General features: G+C 37.6%; 1 protein-coding gene across 5 annotated transcripts in view; it reads left to right on the top strand.

Annotated features, from left to right (window-relative positions):
• LOC139743119 (synaptosomal-associated protein 25-like) overlaps positions 1–14,300 on the top strand; it is an 89,428-nt gene that overhangs the window by 49,112 nt on the left and 26,016 nt on the right. For 3 of the 5 annotated variants that reach the window (XM_071653624.1, XM_071653625.1, XM_071653628.1), the window contains exon 4: positions 6,169–6,217. In XM_071653624.1, the coding sequence (XP_071509725.1) occupies positions 6,169–6,217 (49 nt within the window). Of the gene's footprint in view, positions 1–6,168; positions 6,218–7,728; positions 7,778–14,300 lie in introns of all 5 variants that reach the window. The other 2 variants (XM_071653626.1, XM_071653627.1) reach the window with 1 other exon arrangement.

The raw sequence follows: 14,300 nt of genomic DNA, 5'->3' as shown, positions 1-14,300 counted from the left end.
ACATAAACAGCAAAACCATTAAAATGGAACATCAGATCGGAAAATCTATCATGAAATTTCAGAAATTCACTAGATGATATAATAGCTGTTTGTTCAAGTATCACATGTACTGAGGCATATTGCAATAAGGAGTAGGCAGTGGCTTACCTGACATAAAAGGGATCATGAGACAGTATTAAGCCCCCATGCCTACCAAAAGAGAACTTAATACGACACCCATGACCCCAACCCATTTTGTGTGTTAACATAATTGCTATTTCTGCCTCTGTAAAACCATTCATGACATAAGTGAACATAACACGTGCAACTCCATGTAAGGTGGTATGGTGGGTGAAAGAAGAATTATTCCAAAGACATGGAAGAAGAATTATTCCAGAGACATGTAAATCACCCCTGATGGTGAGAGGGTATACATGGCAGAATTGTTTTTTTCGTACCATCTAGCCTGCCAGCCACAGGTAACATGCATGAATAGACGTTTGGGTTGCAGCTGTCATAGAAGTGTGGTGGTGCAAAAAACAACAACAACAACAACAACAACAACAACAACAACCACAACAACAACAACAACAACAACATCAACAACAACAACATCAACAACATCAACAACAAAAAACCAACAACAAAAAACCAACAACAACAACTCCATCACAGTGTATTCTATCAACAAGTTGCTACATTTTGTGGCCTATCTTTGTTAGTTATATCATATGCAGGGCAAGAACTGAAGTTGAAGAAGGGATATAAATGAGGTATGTACTGTTTATAAGAATGGATTCCCCTCATCGTACATATATACACACATTAGAAGAAAAACACGAAGTGTCTGCTTGTGTGTACTGAACAGTGTGCTATCAAAAGAAAGGAAGACTTTTGCAAATTGAATGATTTCACATTAGTGTCACCATGAAATGTTAGATTTTGACATTCACAACACATTAAAAATAGAATACCCCCATTCTATAGACAGGTGTTACTACAGGTAGAATCCAATAAACAAGGACTGAATGTCACTGGTGTCATAGCAATGATTTTTATTACAGACTGTAAACAAAATTTCTTCAGAGATTCATTATTCTACTGTATTTTGAAGAAAAAAAATTATTCCAATAATATGTTGGAAAGATATCAGGGTATTATTATCTGAACATTAATATATCATTTCATTTAAGATTCAAGTATATTTTTGTGTTTTATTTTGCCAAATGAATGGCCTTAATTGGCCTCAACCAATCAAAATGAAAAAGTCAAACCATGAAGAACCATACATTCTGACTCACTCTTAGTACATGGACACAATGGGCAATATGTATACCTGTAACACACATAGACATTACATAAAAATACACTGGGTTGGGGTGAAAAAGGGTTAAACAATTTGACATCAGTGTACAGTTCATATAGAAGCCTCCTCACACAGTCTCTTTGTCACATTACATGTATTTACCATAATTTTTATATAGACGCAGTTCATCAATCTTGACCACAGATATTTTTTAATTTGGCAAACCAAATTACTTTACATTTATCCAAAGTTAGGGCTGAAAATTTGTGAACTGAAGTTCAGTGACCTCTTAACTTTCTCCCTTGTCATTTCATTCACATAATTATCTGCATCATTTCTACCATATTAGATTACAGTCGCACATTCCTGGCTGAAGTTGTGGCTTACTGACAATGTTAGCCGGAGTATAGCTTTCTTTGACCCCAAGGGATATTACTGAATAATCTAATCAGTACACACATATATACACCTCATTTGGCATACAGGTACTTGTACCTTGGGCAAGGCATCCAGAAAATCTACCCAATTCTGTTTTTCTTAAGATCATGTTTTCAAAGATGATATTAGGTTCAAGGATGGACGGACGGACAATCTACAAACATAATGCATTGGCATCGGTGGGCATGAAGGGAGAAAGCCTACCTGTGTCATTTCTCGATGTTATTCATTACTACGAGATTACCTCTATGTACACAGCGTACTGCCACAGAACTTGCCCTGCTGTGTTATGCCTGATGCACTCTCTCCCGAAGAGTAGTTTGCCCCTTTGGAGAGTACGAAAGAGTTGGGTAAAGCTGACCCTAAAGTACATATGTTGCTTCCTCTTCAGGTCACAGTGCACCGACTGGTGCCTTTTTAAAAGTACTATTAAAAGCATCCAGGTTTGTTTAGGCTAGTGGGTTTTATTTTGATTATCAAGTAGGGAACAGGCACAGTGTGAAAATCACCCTCTGTCCATGTTTTTACAAGTCGGTGCAAATCAGGTTTCTGATGTTTAAAAACCTTCATGTGTATGAGTGGAAGGAATATCTTTGTCTTTTTAGAGTATATTAGAAAAAAAAAGTACTGAGTGAGTCCCTTTCAAAATTAAGTTGCTTGCCACCATAAACTGTAGTTTTGTGTTAGAGAGCTGTGAGCGAAGGGATAAATGTTATGCTTCTTTCTTCTTCTTTTTTTCAACTTGGTAGACATTTAGTTTTTGGTCATGATACTGGTGGTGCATCGTCTTTTTCTTTTCACCTTGGCTGTTGCACAGGGGGTGCTTATTGAAAGACAACCACAGATTATCAGCGTGAATTAACCAGAATGCACTCATTTTAAATAAGAATTCAACCCACATTTGGTTTAGGTGTGTATATCATCTTAATATTGCATAACACCAATTATTGGAGATTCACCACAGGCATTTCTTTGTTTCCAAGAAAAAAAAAAGATCACAACTTGTCAGCCAGAACCTCCTAGATTCCATCAGGATTACATCTGATTCCCAGTTGCAATGTTGGTCTTCTTCCTATGGTGTAGAGATTGATATGAATATTCCTGTTTGGTACCACAAACAATTTTGGCCAAACCACACTTTGAGTATAACTCAGAGTACTCAGAGTATAACTTCCTGATCTCACCATTTGCAACAGGTCACTGATGATATTCTGGTCATGTTCTTTCAAAATTACCAAAAGTGCTTGGTGTGATATGTTGCATGAATTCAGGATTGTGACATGTCTAAACATAATTGTAAGGGCAGGGTTTGCGGCAAAGAACCAGATAGCTTCTACCAAGATGTGTTTTTGATGATTTTGTTTGTTGTTGTTGTTGCTTTTTTTTTGCAAACCTTGTCTGTTTGGTAGCAGATGTCTGAGTTAAATCAGTGGAGACAGCCTTGAAATGGTATTTGATTGGGAAAAAGGCTGAATGTTGCTCTTAATGTGTAAAAAGCTGTGGGATGGGTTTTTAGTGTTATTACTATTAGAGATACCTAAGCCATTGAGATGTAATTTGTTTGGCATGTTATTTCCAACATTGTAGTTGCTACATGTAGCTTGACATGTCTTTCATAGGGTAATATGTTTCACTCTATGAAAGATACTTATGTGTGAGAACACATGTACATTGCTTTATCAATGGTGATTGGTAAAAATGCTACTGATCTATTATCTGTGACGAAAAGCAACAACCTGCTTTAGGTCCTTTAGAGTGTAGTTACATCCTCTCTTTATGCATGAAGGCTTCCCACTCATTTTTGTGTGTGGCAAACGATGAGGATGTGTGTTGGGCATAATGCAGCAAGCAATGTATGGTGGCAGTTGATGCAAGTGTTTTCTTGTGTGGCAAATATTTGTGCCCATAATCATATCTCAGCAGTAATGAATAGCTCAGAATACTCAAATAGGAAGCAAGTTTAACTTGTAGATGCAGAACCAAACTTTCTACTGTTTACTTGATGATTATGTATGTTGAAAACTATGTACCAGTGGTCAAGATCAATTCAAAGTATTATGGCTCTGGTATTGAACAATGGCCAAAGTGTCAATGTAGGGATGAAAAACAAAACAAAAACAAGTCAAGTTATCTCAATACAACTAACCATGGCATCCCTAAACATAATGATTAGTGTTGCATGAATGAAAAAGAAAGTTAACCAATTACAGTTGTAGGTGATGGCTGTTTTTTGCAAACTGATCATTCTGCCACAAAGAGGTGAATATATAACGAGTATTATAGTTAGCACATCTTACATTCAGAGCTCTTCCAACACATTGGCGAGGATTTCTTTTTATAGATAGTACATGTGTATACAGTTGCAAAAGAACTTTCAAAACTACTTGTCTGTTCACCACAACATCTGACCACTTTTTGACCCCTTTCCACTCGAGGATGCAGATTTCAACATTCCTGTCTGTTCTTGTCACCCAGTAAAAATTAACATTCTATAAAAGTGTTTGTAACTGTTGTTGTGCCAGTTTAGGCTGAAGCTCTGGCATTGAAATGCTTATCAAGTCATGCATAACTGAATAGATACACATGTATATTATGACTTGCTTAGGATTTCAACATATATTTTGGATGTTCCATTTGATAGAGACGTTACACATGTTAACTTAAAAATGGGTCACAATCACAAAATCACAAGATTTCCTCAAATAGTTTCTTGTTGTAAGTACAATGTTACCAGTTGTTTGAATATTCTAAATGTTGCTCAGTTTTCACAGAATATTTTAAATGAATATTTTGTTTTGGATGTGACATAAAGTTTAATAGAAGTTAAGGTCAGAATTTGAATTATCATAGAAGCCCTTTACATTGACAGGAGTGCAGAATAAGCTATATCATGCTGTGCACACATTAAATCATCTTTGAGACTGCAATTGTTAGAATTAACTGCACATAAGAACATATTTTCATTTGAGGGAAAATCTTGGTGCGTTGATTTTTCCTTGAATTAGGAGACATCATTGTGTCAAAACTGAAATCAATCAAGTCATAGGAAAACTCCCCCTTATTGTTAGAAAAGCGCACTGCAAAAAGGTGTTCCTGATTCTCACATTGACAAATTTCTGTTAACATTTTGCTCCTCTGTTTCACAGTTACATTCTCTCACAGACAAATATAAAGTTTACCACTTTCCTCGTGGGACCTAAGCTTGGGTGAAAATAGTGTGCTCACGTACAGATATTGGCTAGAACACACTTTGGCTTTAAGCAGGAGTCAGCCAAAGTGCCATTATGCTTACGGACCATCTTCGAAACAAACCGGAGCCTTATTGTTCCTCATCATGTATACTTCCCTGTTCTAAACAAGCTGTTGGTCTATGCATGCATGGTACTGTCACAGTGTTCAAATTTGCATGCACACCATGAAGAATTCTGATGATATTGATTTTGATGAATATATCATGTTGTGTGAATGTTCTGCTTTCTGTTGATGTTAATTATATAATCTTGGCTTGTTTTCTATGAGTTTACTCACTTTTAAGGACATTGTTGAACTATTGCACGAAGCCCCTTAACTGTGTAGTATGGATTTGTTTTTTTGTTTGTTTGTTTGTTGTTGTTTTTTTTTTTGGGGGGGGGAAACGTCCTTGTTGCATGACATTGCTTGGTTTTTTTTTTCAAATACTAGAAGGAATAATGACTGAAAAATTACATTTAATGGTTAGAAATTAACAATATCATACTAAATTCTTTCTTTCAGTTCATGTTCATTTTCTTTGGGAGCAACAAGCATTAGAATCATTCCTAACCACTTAATGTTATTCAAAGTTACATTTGAAAGAAGATATTAATGAGCAAATGTAACACTTCTTTAAACAATTAAAGCTCCTTCATTTCGTACAAATGTTTGATTTCTTTATGTGAGCTGATGTGTCTTTGAACTTTGACTTTGATAATATTATCAAATAACACCGAAATATTAATGAATCATCTGTATTTCTAGAATCATAATGATAATTTTAAAGAATGAGCCAAAATAAGTCATACTACAATGTAAATTTATACTCTGATAAAGTATGGATAGTATTTTCTGTATACATTCTGATTTTCCTGCCATCCAATGAAATTGAAGTATTGATGTTTCATCATTACAGGCATACGAAAGCAAAAAGCAAAAACGTAATCTACTTTATCTCCAGTGTTGCAGTTGTGTACGATTTTAGGCCACACCTTTCATGCCATTTGCAAAAATGTAGAAATAGTTTCATATCATATCAATAGTAGGCCCTATGGAGGGATCTGTTATGAGAGAGAAAACAACACAAAAGCGAAAGAAGGGGAAAAATAATTTATCTGTTTTCAATGTTGTCTGTATATCCCTAACCCTTTTGTCCAGTGAAATTGCTCTTGTATTTGTGTGCTGTCTGACGTTTTCCATCACTCACTATGTAGAGTCAGGATATGGGAATCAAGACTTTAGTAATGCTGGACGAGCAAGGAGGTAAGGAATTCAAGCCTTGGGTACAATGTGGGTCATCTTTTGCTCTTTTACGTACCCATGCCATCTGTTTATACACACAGGTGTTCACTATGTACAAGATTCATCGTTTTCCTCTCGTTGAGGTTGCAAGAGACTTGCTGTGGTTCATGCAAGCATGCAACATGGCAGTGCCTTGATTTTCGAGAAGAAGTTGCCTGGGCTGTATTTTTGTCTGAATCCACTCACAGACACTTATCGTTTGCTCTTAAATTGTGACACCAAAAAGAGGAGATTGATTCCTTTTCCTCAAATGCTTTAAGGATGTGCAATTTCAGGACTTGCAAGGATGCCAAGTTAGAGATTACATGGCATACTTTTGAGTGGCTGCATATCTGTGTAAGATATGAAGTGTGCAACCCAGACATTTTCCTCTCTAAAGATGATTACAATGCTCCATGCTTCATGGCTCCACATCACATTAACACCCCTGTAGCAATGAATGAATGCCTAACCAGTTGGAACATCTTTTCCCGGGAAATGAACTTGGATCTAACATTGCTGTATTAAAGCAGTTATGGTGTACAGCCTTCCCGGAAGAGATGTTGTATACACTTCAGAGTGGTGGCAGGCTTGTTTGTCAGCTTATTCATCAGTTGCAAGCAACATTGCATTATCCAAGACCTCATAGAAGGGTAATAAGCTGACATGATAGATTGCTGAAGACTAAAAAAGAAATTGCATTTCAACCTAAATGTTGTGTGTGTGTGTGTGGCACAGAAAGAATCACTTTCAAAGAAGATAAATGACATTTCAGGTCAAGATGATAAAAGCTTCAATTTCTTGTCAGTGTAGATTTTGTGTGATGTGGAAATTGATATCTTACTAAAGAATGACGTATATCACATGCAAAGACATTTTTGTTTCTTGCATTTGTGTGTGTGTTGAAATAGCATCTGCAGAATCAAGTGTGTGTGGACAACATATCACCAAATTCTAACATGCACACTGCATTTGATTGATGTGCAGTTTCTTAGTCGATGGAGACAGGATTGCAGAATGTAGTCAGAATAGAATGAAGAGATGTCAGATGACAAATATGGCATTCCAACAGTCAATATTAGATGTGAGTTGGTGATGTCAGTGATGGCACACAAAGATCACAACAATTTTATATCGTGATTCTCACCATTTAGGTGAACTTTGTCATTTTAAAATCCTGTAGAACTATGTGCAAACAAATTTATGTTCCTTAAATAGTAATATGTAAACAATATGATGATTGAATGTGTGCATTTTAGCATTCTCATGAATTTTTCTAGAACTAGTGATGACATCTTACATCTATTCTTATTAGATTGTGCTCTCCTGCTCTATGCTGCCAAATGGGTCCATCCTTAGGATCAGGGTGATTGGGCTTTTTTTTTCATTCATCTTTTATTCTTCCAATCTTTTGTCCCTTTTCCTTTATCCCCTCCCATTTTTCTCCTCTTTTTTCCATTTCCACATTTGTTGAAAACACTTTGCATATCTAGAGCAAGGAAGCTGGTATCAAGACATTGGTGCTGCTGGATGAACAAGGAGGTGATAATCACCACCCCCTCCCGTCCCTTGCTTGTCTACCTCATGCAGTTAACATGCCATTTAGTCATCAATGTGGTTTTATTGATTAGCTAGACCCCACTGCATTGTCACCTTGCCCAACAACCCATTCCCAGCCAACACCCCATATCTGCCTAACACCCATATGTGTGAACACCTCCTCTATGTACAAATGTATGTGCATCTAGTCGCATTGGTGATGTGTCCTTTGAAGTAGAAATGTGTAACTGTTTGAAGACAAGTCATAAAATAAACAGATATCATACATACCTGTTTCCTTTCCTCTTCTTCTTACCCGTGATCTGCAACATCCCTAACCTGATCAGTGCTGTTGTTATAGGTTAACTAGTTTCCTAAATCAAGCTTACCAACACCTTCATGTTTTGTTTGATGATAATGATGTGCACCGGTGGTGATTGTGCTAACAAGTAAAGTGTTTAGTGTGGGAAAGAGTTTTTTTTTTCATTAGGAAAGACATCTCTTATCTCTCTTTTCTATTATATCCTTGATTCATCAGTCAATTGAATAGAAACATCCCTAACCCCCAAATCCAAAATGAGCTCTTGGCTCCAGTTTCAATGTCTCTATCTTAGCCGGATATAAAGGTTTGTTCAGAGACGAGTTTTGGCTGGCGAATTCAATTTTGATTAAGGGATCACTCATTCCATAAAAATTCTGATTTGCCAATGATAATCATATAAGATACCCTTCCCTTGACATTGCCAGAAGAGACACAAGATATACTTTTTCTGACAGGTATTTGAAAGCGCATATCTACTGATATTGGAAAAGGTACTTATATGAGCTCAAAATTTGGGAAAACCTGGTGAAATATCACATCAGCTATTAGGATGTGTAAACTACTCCTTGGCATAAACAGTCTAGCACATATATGCACGCTTATGTCTAAAATTCCTGCTCATGACAACTGTGCAGATACCATGGTAGACATGATCACAAAGGCAGAACAGGCACCCACTATAGTTCAGCATTCACCAGGATGCTGTGCAACTTGATATTATGGGACCTCTCAAATCATGGGGCACCTTTTGCACGCGATTCCATTCTCATGATATGAAAATCTTGTGTTTTGTTTGTGAAACACCCTTGCGAGCCATGCATACAAAGTATACCCATCCAGCTTGTATCGCATGGCTCCAGTGTTTCCAGGATTATCCTGTAGTGCCCTTGTTTCCTCTGTATGAATGCTTTGTGAATGGCTTGGAGAATGTTTCAGGAGGCTACTTAATAATCTACTGAAAGAGTGATTGTTGTATGTATGATCCTACTTCCTTCGATACCTCCCTTTTTGCCATAGTTCATAGAAAACAGCTATAGTTTGTTTGTTTGTTTGTTTGTTTGTTTGTTTGTTTGTTTGCTTGCTTTTTGCAAATGTGAAGTGGATATGTGACTGAGCCATGACAGTGCCACTAGTAAACTGTAGAACAGTTTTCACAGGTCTGCGCTCTTCTTGATAGAAAAGAAGAGATGCTTGCTTGTAGTCCTGCCATTTTCCAGCAAGAGGGAAACCAATTTAGTCCAATCCCTTATGAGACACACTTGCGAAATTTGCTTGCTTCTGTGATGAAAAAAAAAAGAAGAAGGATGGTTCTGGTTCTGGTTCCTGCAGTTAAACTTATTCCTTGGAATGTTCCCTGAAGTGGTCCACATCAACATACCCACACCAGAAAATGGATGAATGATGCCAACTCTTCATGGTCTGCTCCAGGTGACAAGCAATCATCAGCAAACGATTATCAACCAGGCACATTGTTTCATATGGTAAAAGAAGAAAATGGATGATGCAAACCAAAGGTGCTTCAGTGAAGAAGATGGCAACTTAGACCATGTGCCAGTTGTAGTCACAGTCAGGGAAAAGTTATGAAATTTGCAGAAAGCAACTCTTGCTCCCTGTTCGAATTTGGTAGCTTATGGAAAGAAAGACCACCCTCTACTTCCAAGAGGCAGTGAAAACCTGATTCGAGCATAACCTTAGAGAGGAAAATGAAGACCAAGGTGAGAGATTTGACCAACTACATGAGATTGTAAGAGAAGGCACTGTCTGAGGAGGAATGGATTCAAATAAAAGAACAAAAAAACAAAATGGTACCAGGAATAGGACAAGTTGCAGAGCAGCAAATGCAATGAAACTCAAGGGAGACACATGAGTGAAGAACGCAAAGAGTTTGGAACTTTGGAGAAGATCAACATTCAGAAAATGCAGGACAGGGTAAGACAAGAGACAGGCCAGAGAGAAACTCACTATGCTTTTTCTTGCATAATTGCTAAAGATAGCACTATGACGATTGAAAAAGCAGAGATTCTGAACTAATGGAAAGGGCACATCTCAGAATTTTTCAGCTGTTAAAGAGGACATGAGCCAGTCACTAAGAAGGACTTTTAGATTCTTATTATGATGAAGGAGGAGGTGGCTGCCTGTCTGAAAAATGCCAAGGGGAAAGGCAGAAGTGCTCCACTGTTTTGCCTTTGAATGGTTTCAATCACTAGACAGTTGGGACCTTGATGAGCTTTATATCACTAATTTAGTAATGAAGGTCTTTGACAGAGACAATTTCCTGGGGAACTTGCAAGTCAATATCATAGCACGGATGAAAGAAAAGAATGTGAGCAAAATGAGCTGAAGGAGTCGTATAACCCAGCTGGTATTACACATCCTCTTTTACAATACCAGAGGAAGGACGAAAAGGAGATGTATAGCAGAAAAGTGGTATGGCTGTCAGCCTACTACAGGAACCTTGCAATGCAGTTTTTATTCCAAGAGTGCTTTTTGCAGAGAGTGCAGGGAGAAGCCCAAAATGTACATCAGTTTCATTAGCTTTGTTTAAACTTCTTATATGAGTAGACATGACTCTTTGATAGGTGTATTAAACAGATGTTAGTGGGAAGTAATCAGGCATATACATATTGGACCAAGAGTTAGCCATGATAATGGATTGTCCTCTGATTGACTCTATCACTATATGTAGAGGAGTGAGGCAAAGCTGCCCAATGTCTCCTGATTTACTTTCCCCAGGTGTAGAGAGGTTTATGCAGAACATGGAACAGACAATTTTAAAAAGGTTGATGGTGTAAATAGTAACCATTTAAAGATTGCAGATAACATGGCAATCATAGCAGACTCGGAAGAGTTGCACAAGCTGTCAGATACAAGTAGGAAGCAAGTGACTCCATGGGGGCATTTCATGAAGGAACTTGTCGGATGAAATATCTGACAAGTCAATTATATCCGACAAGTTTTGAGAAATTCTTTAGTCTGATTGGCTGATTTCTCTGAACTTGTCGCATATAATTGACTTGTCGGACATTTTATCCGACAAGTTCCTTCATGAAATGCCACCCAGATGGCTGAATGAAAATCCATGGAGGAGAGATTGGACTGGGGATCAGTTCAACTGCGTAGATAGCAGCATAACTTTGAACAGGCTACGCGACTCAAAGATATGGAGGAGAATTGGTAGCACAAAGACAGTTTAGAGGAAGATGGGCTTTGTCCTCACAGCCTGGAACATAGGTTGAGCAACCTGAAATGCTACATCTGGTTAAGTTTGATGTGCAGATGTGAAATGTGGACAACAAGTGCTGTGATGCTGATAAGGATGGAGGCAGTGGAAATGTGGTTCTTGCGATGGACATAGAGGATCTTATGGATGGCCAAGATGGCAAATTTAGTCATGAAAGGAAGCATTAACAGAGCTGTATCAAATGAAAGTGAATGACGATTGGTGGGTGAAAGTTTCTGGGACGTCTTACAGTGTATATGTGCAAGGACAGCATGAAGAATATCATGATAGCAGGGACTGTGGCCAAGAAGGCAGCAAAAAGCAGGCTGGAGATAACTTGCATGGATTGATTGATTATGGAGGATGCTTGGTATGAAGAGCAATGCAATAGTCCCATCTAATGGAAGACAGAGCTGTGTGGAGAAAAGTCAATAGCCACCAATCTCTGAAAACAGACGAGCACAACCGATGATGATGACAGCTACGAATGTTTAGTGGTGGTAAAATTTGGTATTAAAGCATAAGTGTGCAAACACAGAGAGGGCACCTGCAGTTCCAGAGTGGTTATTGATGGGACAGCTGTTTCGAATCAATATTCATCAAGCTGTGAATATTGTTTAAAAGGAAGGGTAGAAAGAAATTGACACTTATTTACAGGAAATGGTAGTGGTGAAATGTCAAAGTGAAGGGTCAATGGACTTGTGCCAATAAAAGGGTCATTTCTGGCCATTACTTAATCTAAGAATATCCAATGGTAGGAGTGGTAATTGTAATGATCCTGTTCTATGTCATCTTGTGGCACTGCATTGGTGGTTGATAAACCTTTGTTGAATGCACTCCCTTTGCATTCACAACTAAGGTTCGGAGTGAGAGATAACACATATTTCCTGTTACCATGATGCCCAATAAAAAGTTGAATACTTTATTGCAAGAAAAATGCAAAACTAAATGATTTGCTCCAAAATAGAAAGTCTGATATCTGTTCAAGAACTGAAATTTTGATATTTTGACTACCTCCTACCTGAAATTTGAAAGTCTGTTATGTTTCAATACAAACATTTTTATGTTGTAGGAGCTTTTTCCCATAGTCTTCTGTATTTACTTTCTGTGTTTTAGATACCTAATTTCAGGTATACTGGACCATATCAAAACTTCAAAGCGAAATGTAGGAGAACTAAATATATCTTGTGACCAGGTTTATCTCTGTTTTTTTTTTTTTAATTAAGTATGAAGAAAGATAAATAGTGCTGGAAAGCATAAAATCTGGAGACTTTAATGATACGACGAAACAGAAATCAGTAATGGGCTTATGGTGACTGCTCATATATAAATATATTTCTATCTGTATCTATCTATCTATCTATCTATTTATCCATGTGTGTGTGTGTATATATATATATATATATATATATATATATATATATATATATATATATACACACGTCTTTGGCTGTTTGTGTGTGTGTGTGTGTGTGTGTGGAGTGGAGTGAGAGAAAGAGAGAGAGAGACACACATCTTGCTGGCTGGCAGTGGCAGCTCCACTTCTGCAATTAGCTGTGGTTATTGATGACACTATATTAGCATCCCTTGTAATTCCCCCACCCGATGTTGCCAGCTCACCTCCCAATTTTGAAGTGTTGGTAAATGTATCCGTCACACACATGTGATCCGTGATGTGCCCCAGCATTATACTCACCAGTGATGTTAAAGGAAACCAAAGGCCAAATATGAATATGAATAGAGTGAAAGCAGCAAGATTAGTAAAACACATCAGTGAAAGTGTGAGGAAAGTCAGACTGTCGATTCCAAAGTTGTGAATTTGTAAAGTTTCAGCACAGTCATCGCTGGAAAGGGAGACTACTCAACCTCATGACATCATTATAGACAACAATGCAGAGAAAATTCAACATGTTTTCAATTTTCTGGCATAATGAGAGAGCACTTGACTTGTGTCTTTCAGAAAGCATGGGGAATAGTATTGCCCGTAACAAATGTCCATAACAATTTGATGGAATGTGTGCTTTTCATGAAAATGAAATTGGAGGGATTCTCCTTATATTTTTCTTTATATCGTTTTCCATAATGACGTCATGAACTGTATTAGTCTTCTTATCCAGCAATGATGGCACCAAAGCTCTAGAAATCATAACTTTTGAATCACATGTCAGATTTTCCTCCACCTTTCACTGATGTGTTCTACTATGAATGCTGCTTTCAATCAATCCGCATTTATATTTGGGCTTTGGGTTTCCTTTAAGCTCATTTCTATCAAAATTGGCTAGTTTGTTTATACCCAGTTAATTGTGCATCTAGTAGTAGTACTTTGCTCTGTACTGATTGAAGTATAGTAATCTGTCAGTTCTGCTGTGCTGCTCAAAAGTGATGTTTTTCTTGTGCTGTTCTAATCAATTGATCAATTACTTGTCCAATAGTTTTACTCTGTTTTAGCCCATCAAGTCACAGAAATGATATCCATGTGGTCCTGTATCTATTTTTATGCCTCCGCCACGAAGTGGTGCCGGAGGCATTATGTTTTCGGGTTGTCCGTCCGTCCGTACGTCCGTACGTCCGTACCTCCGTACGTCCGTACGTCCGTCCGCTTTCGTTTACACGATAACTTGAGTAATATTTACTGGAATTTTACCAAACTTGGTCCAAGTATGAAGTATGATGGGGCAATGATTTGATTAGATTTTGGGTGAAATCGGCTAAAGGTCAAAGGTCAAAGTTCAAGGTCAAATCATGAAATTGTATCCGTTTACACGATAACTCAAGACTGGGTGGAGCAAATTTCACCAAACTTTGTTGGAGGATGATATATGATGGGACAATTACTTGATTAGTTTTTCAGTGAAATCGGACGGAGGTCAAAGGTCAAAGATCAAGGTCAAATCCTAAAATTTATCTGTTTACGTGATAACTCAAAACTGGATGAAGCAGCTTTCACCAAACTTGGTCCAAGGATGATGTATGATGGGACAATT

This window comes from Diadema antillarum, unplaced genomic scaffold (genome assembly GCF_040938485.1).
Source record: "Diadema antillarum isolate AM-2024a unplaced genomic scaffold, OU_Dant_1.0 seq00001051_RagTag, whole genome shotgun sequence".
NCBI classification, from domain to species: Eukaryota; Metazoa; Echinodermata; class Echinoidea; order Diadematoida; family Diadematidae; genus Diadema; species Diadema antillarum.
This window is presented reverse-complemented; position numbering and strand designations above follow the sequence as displayed.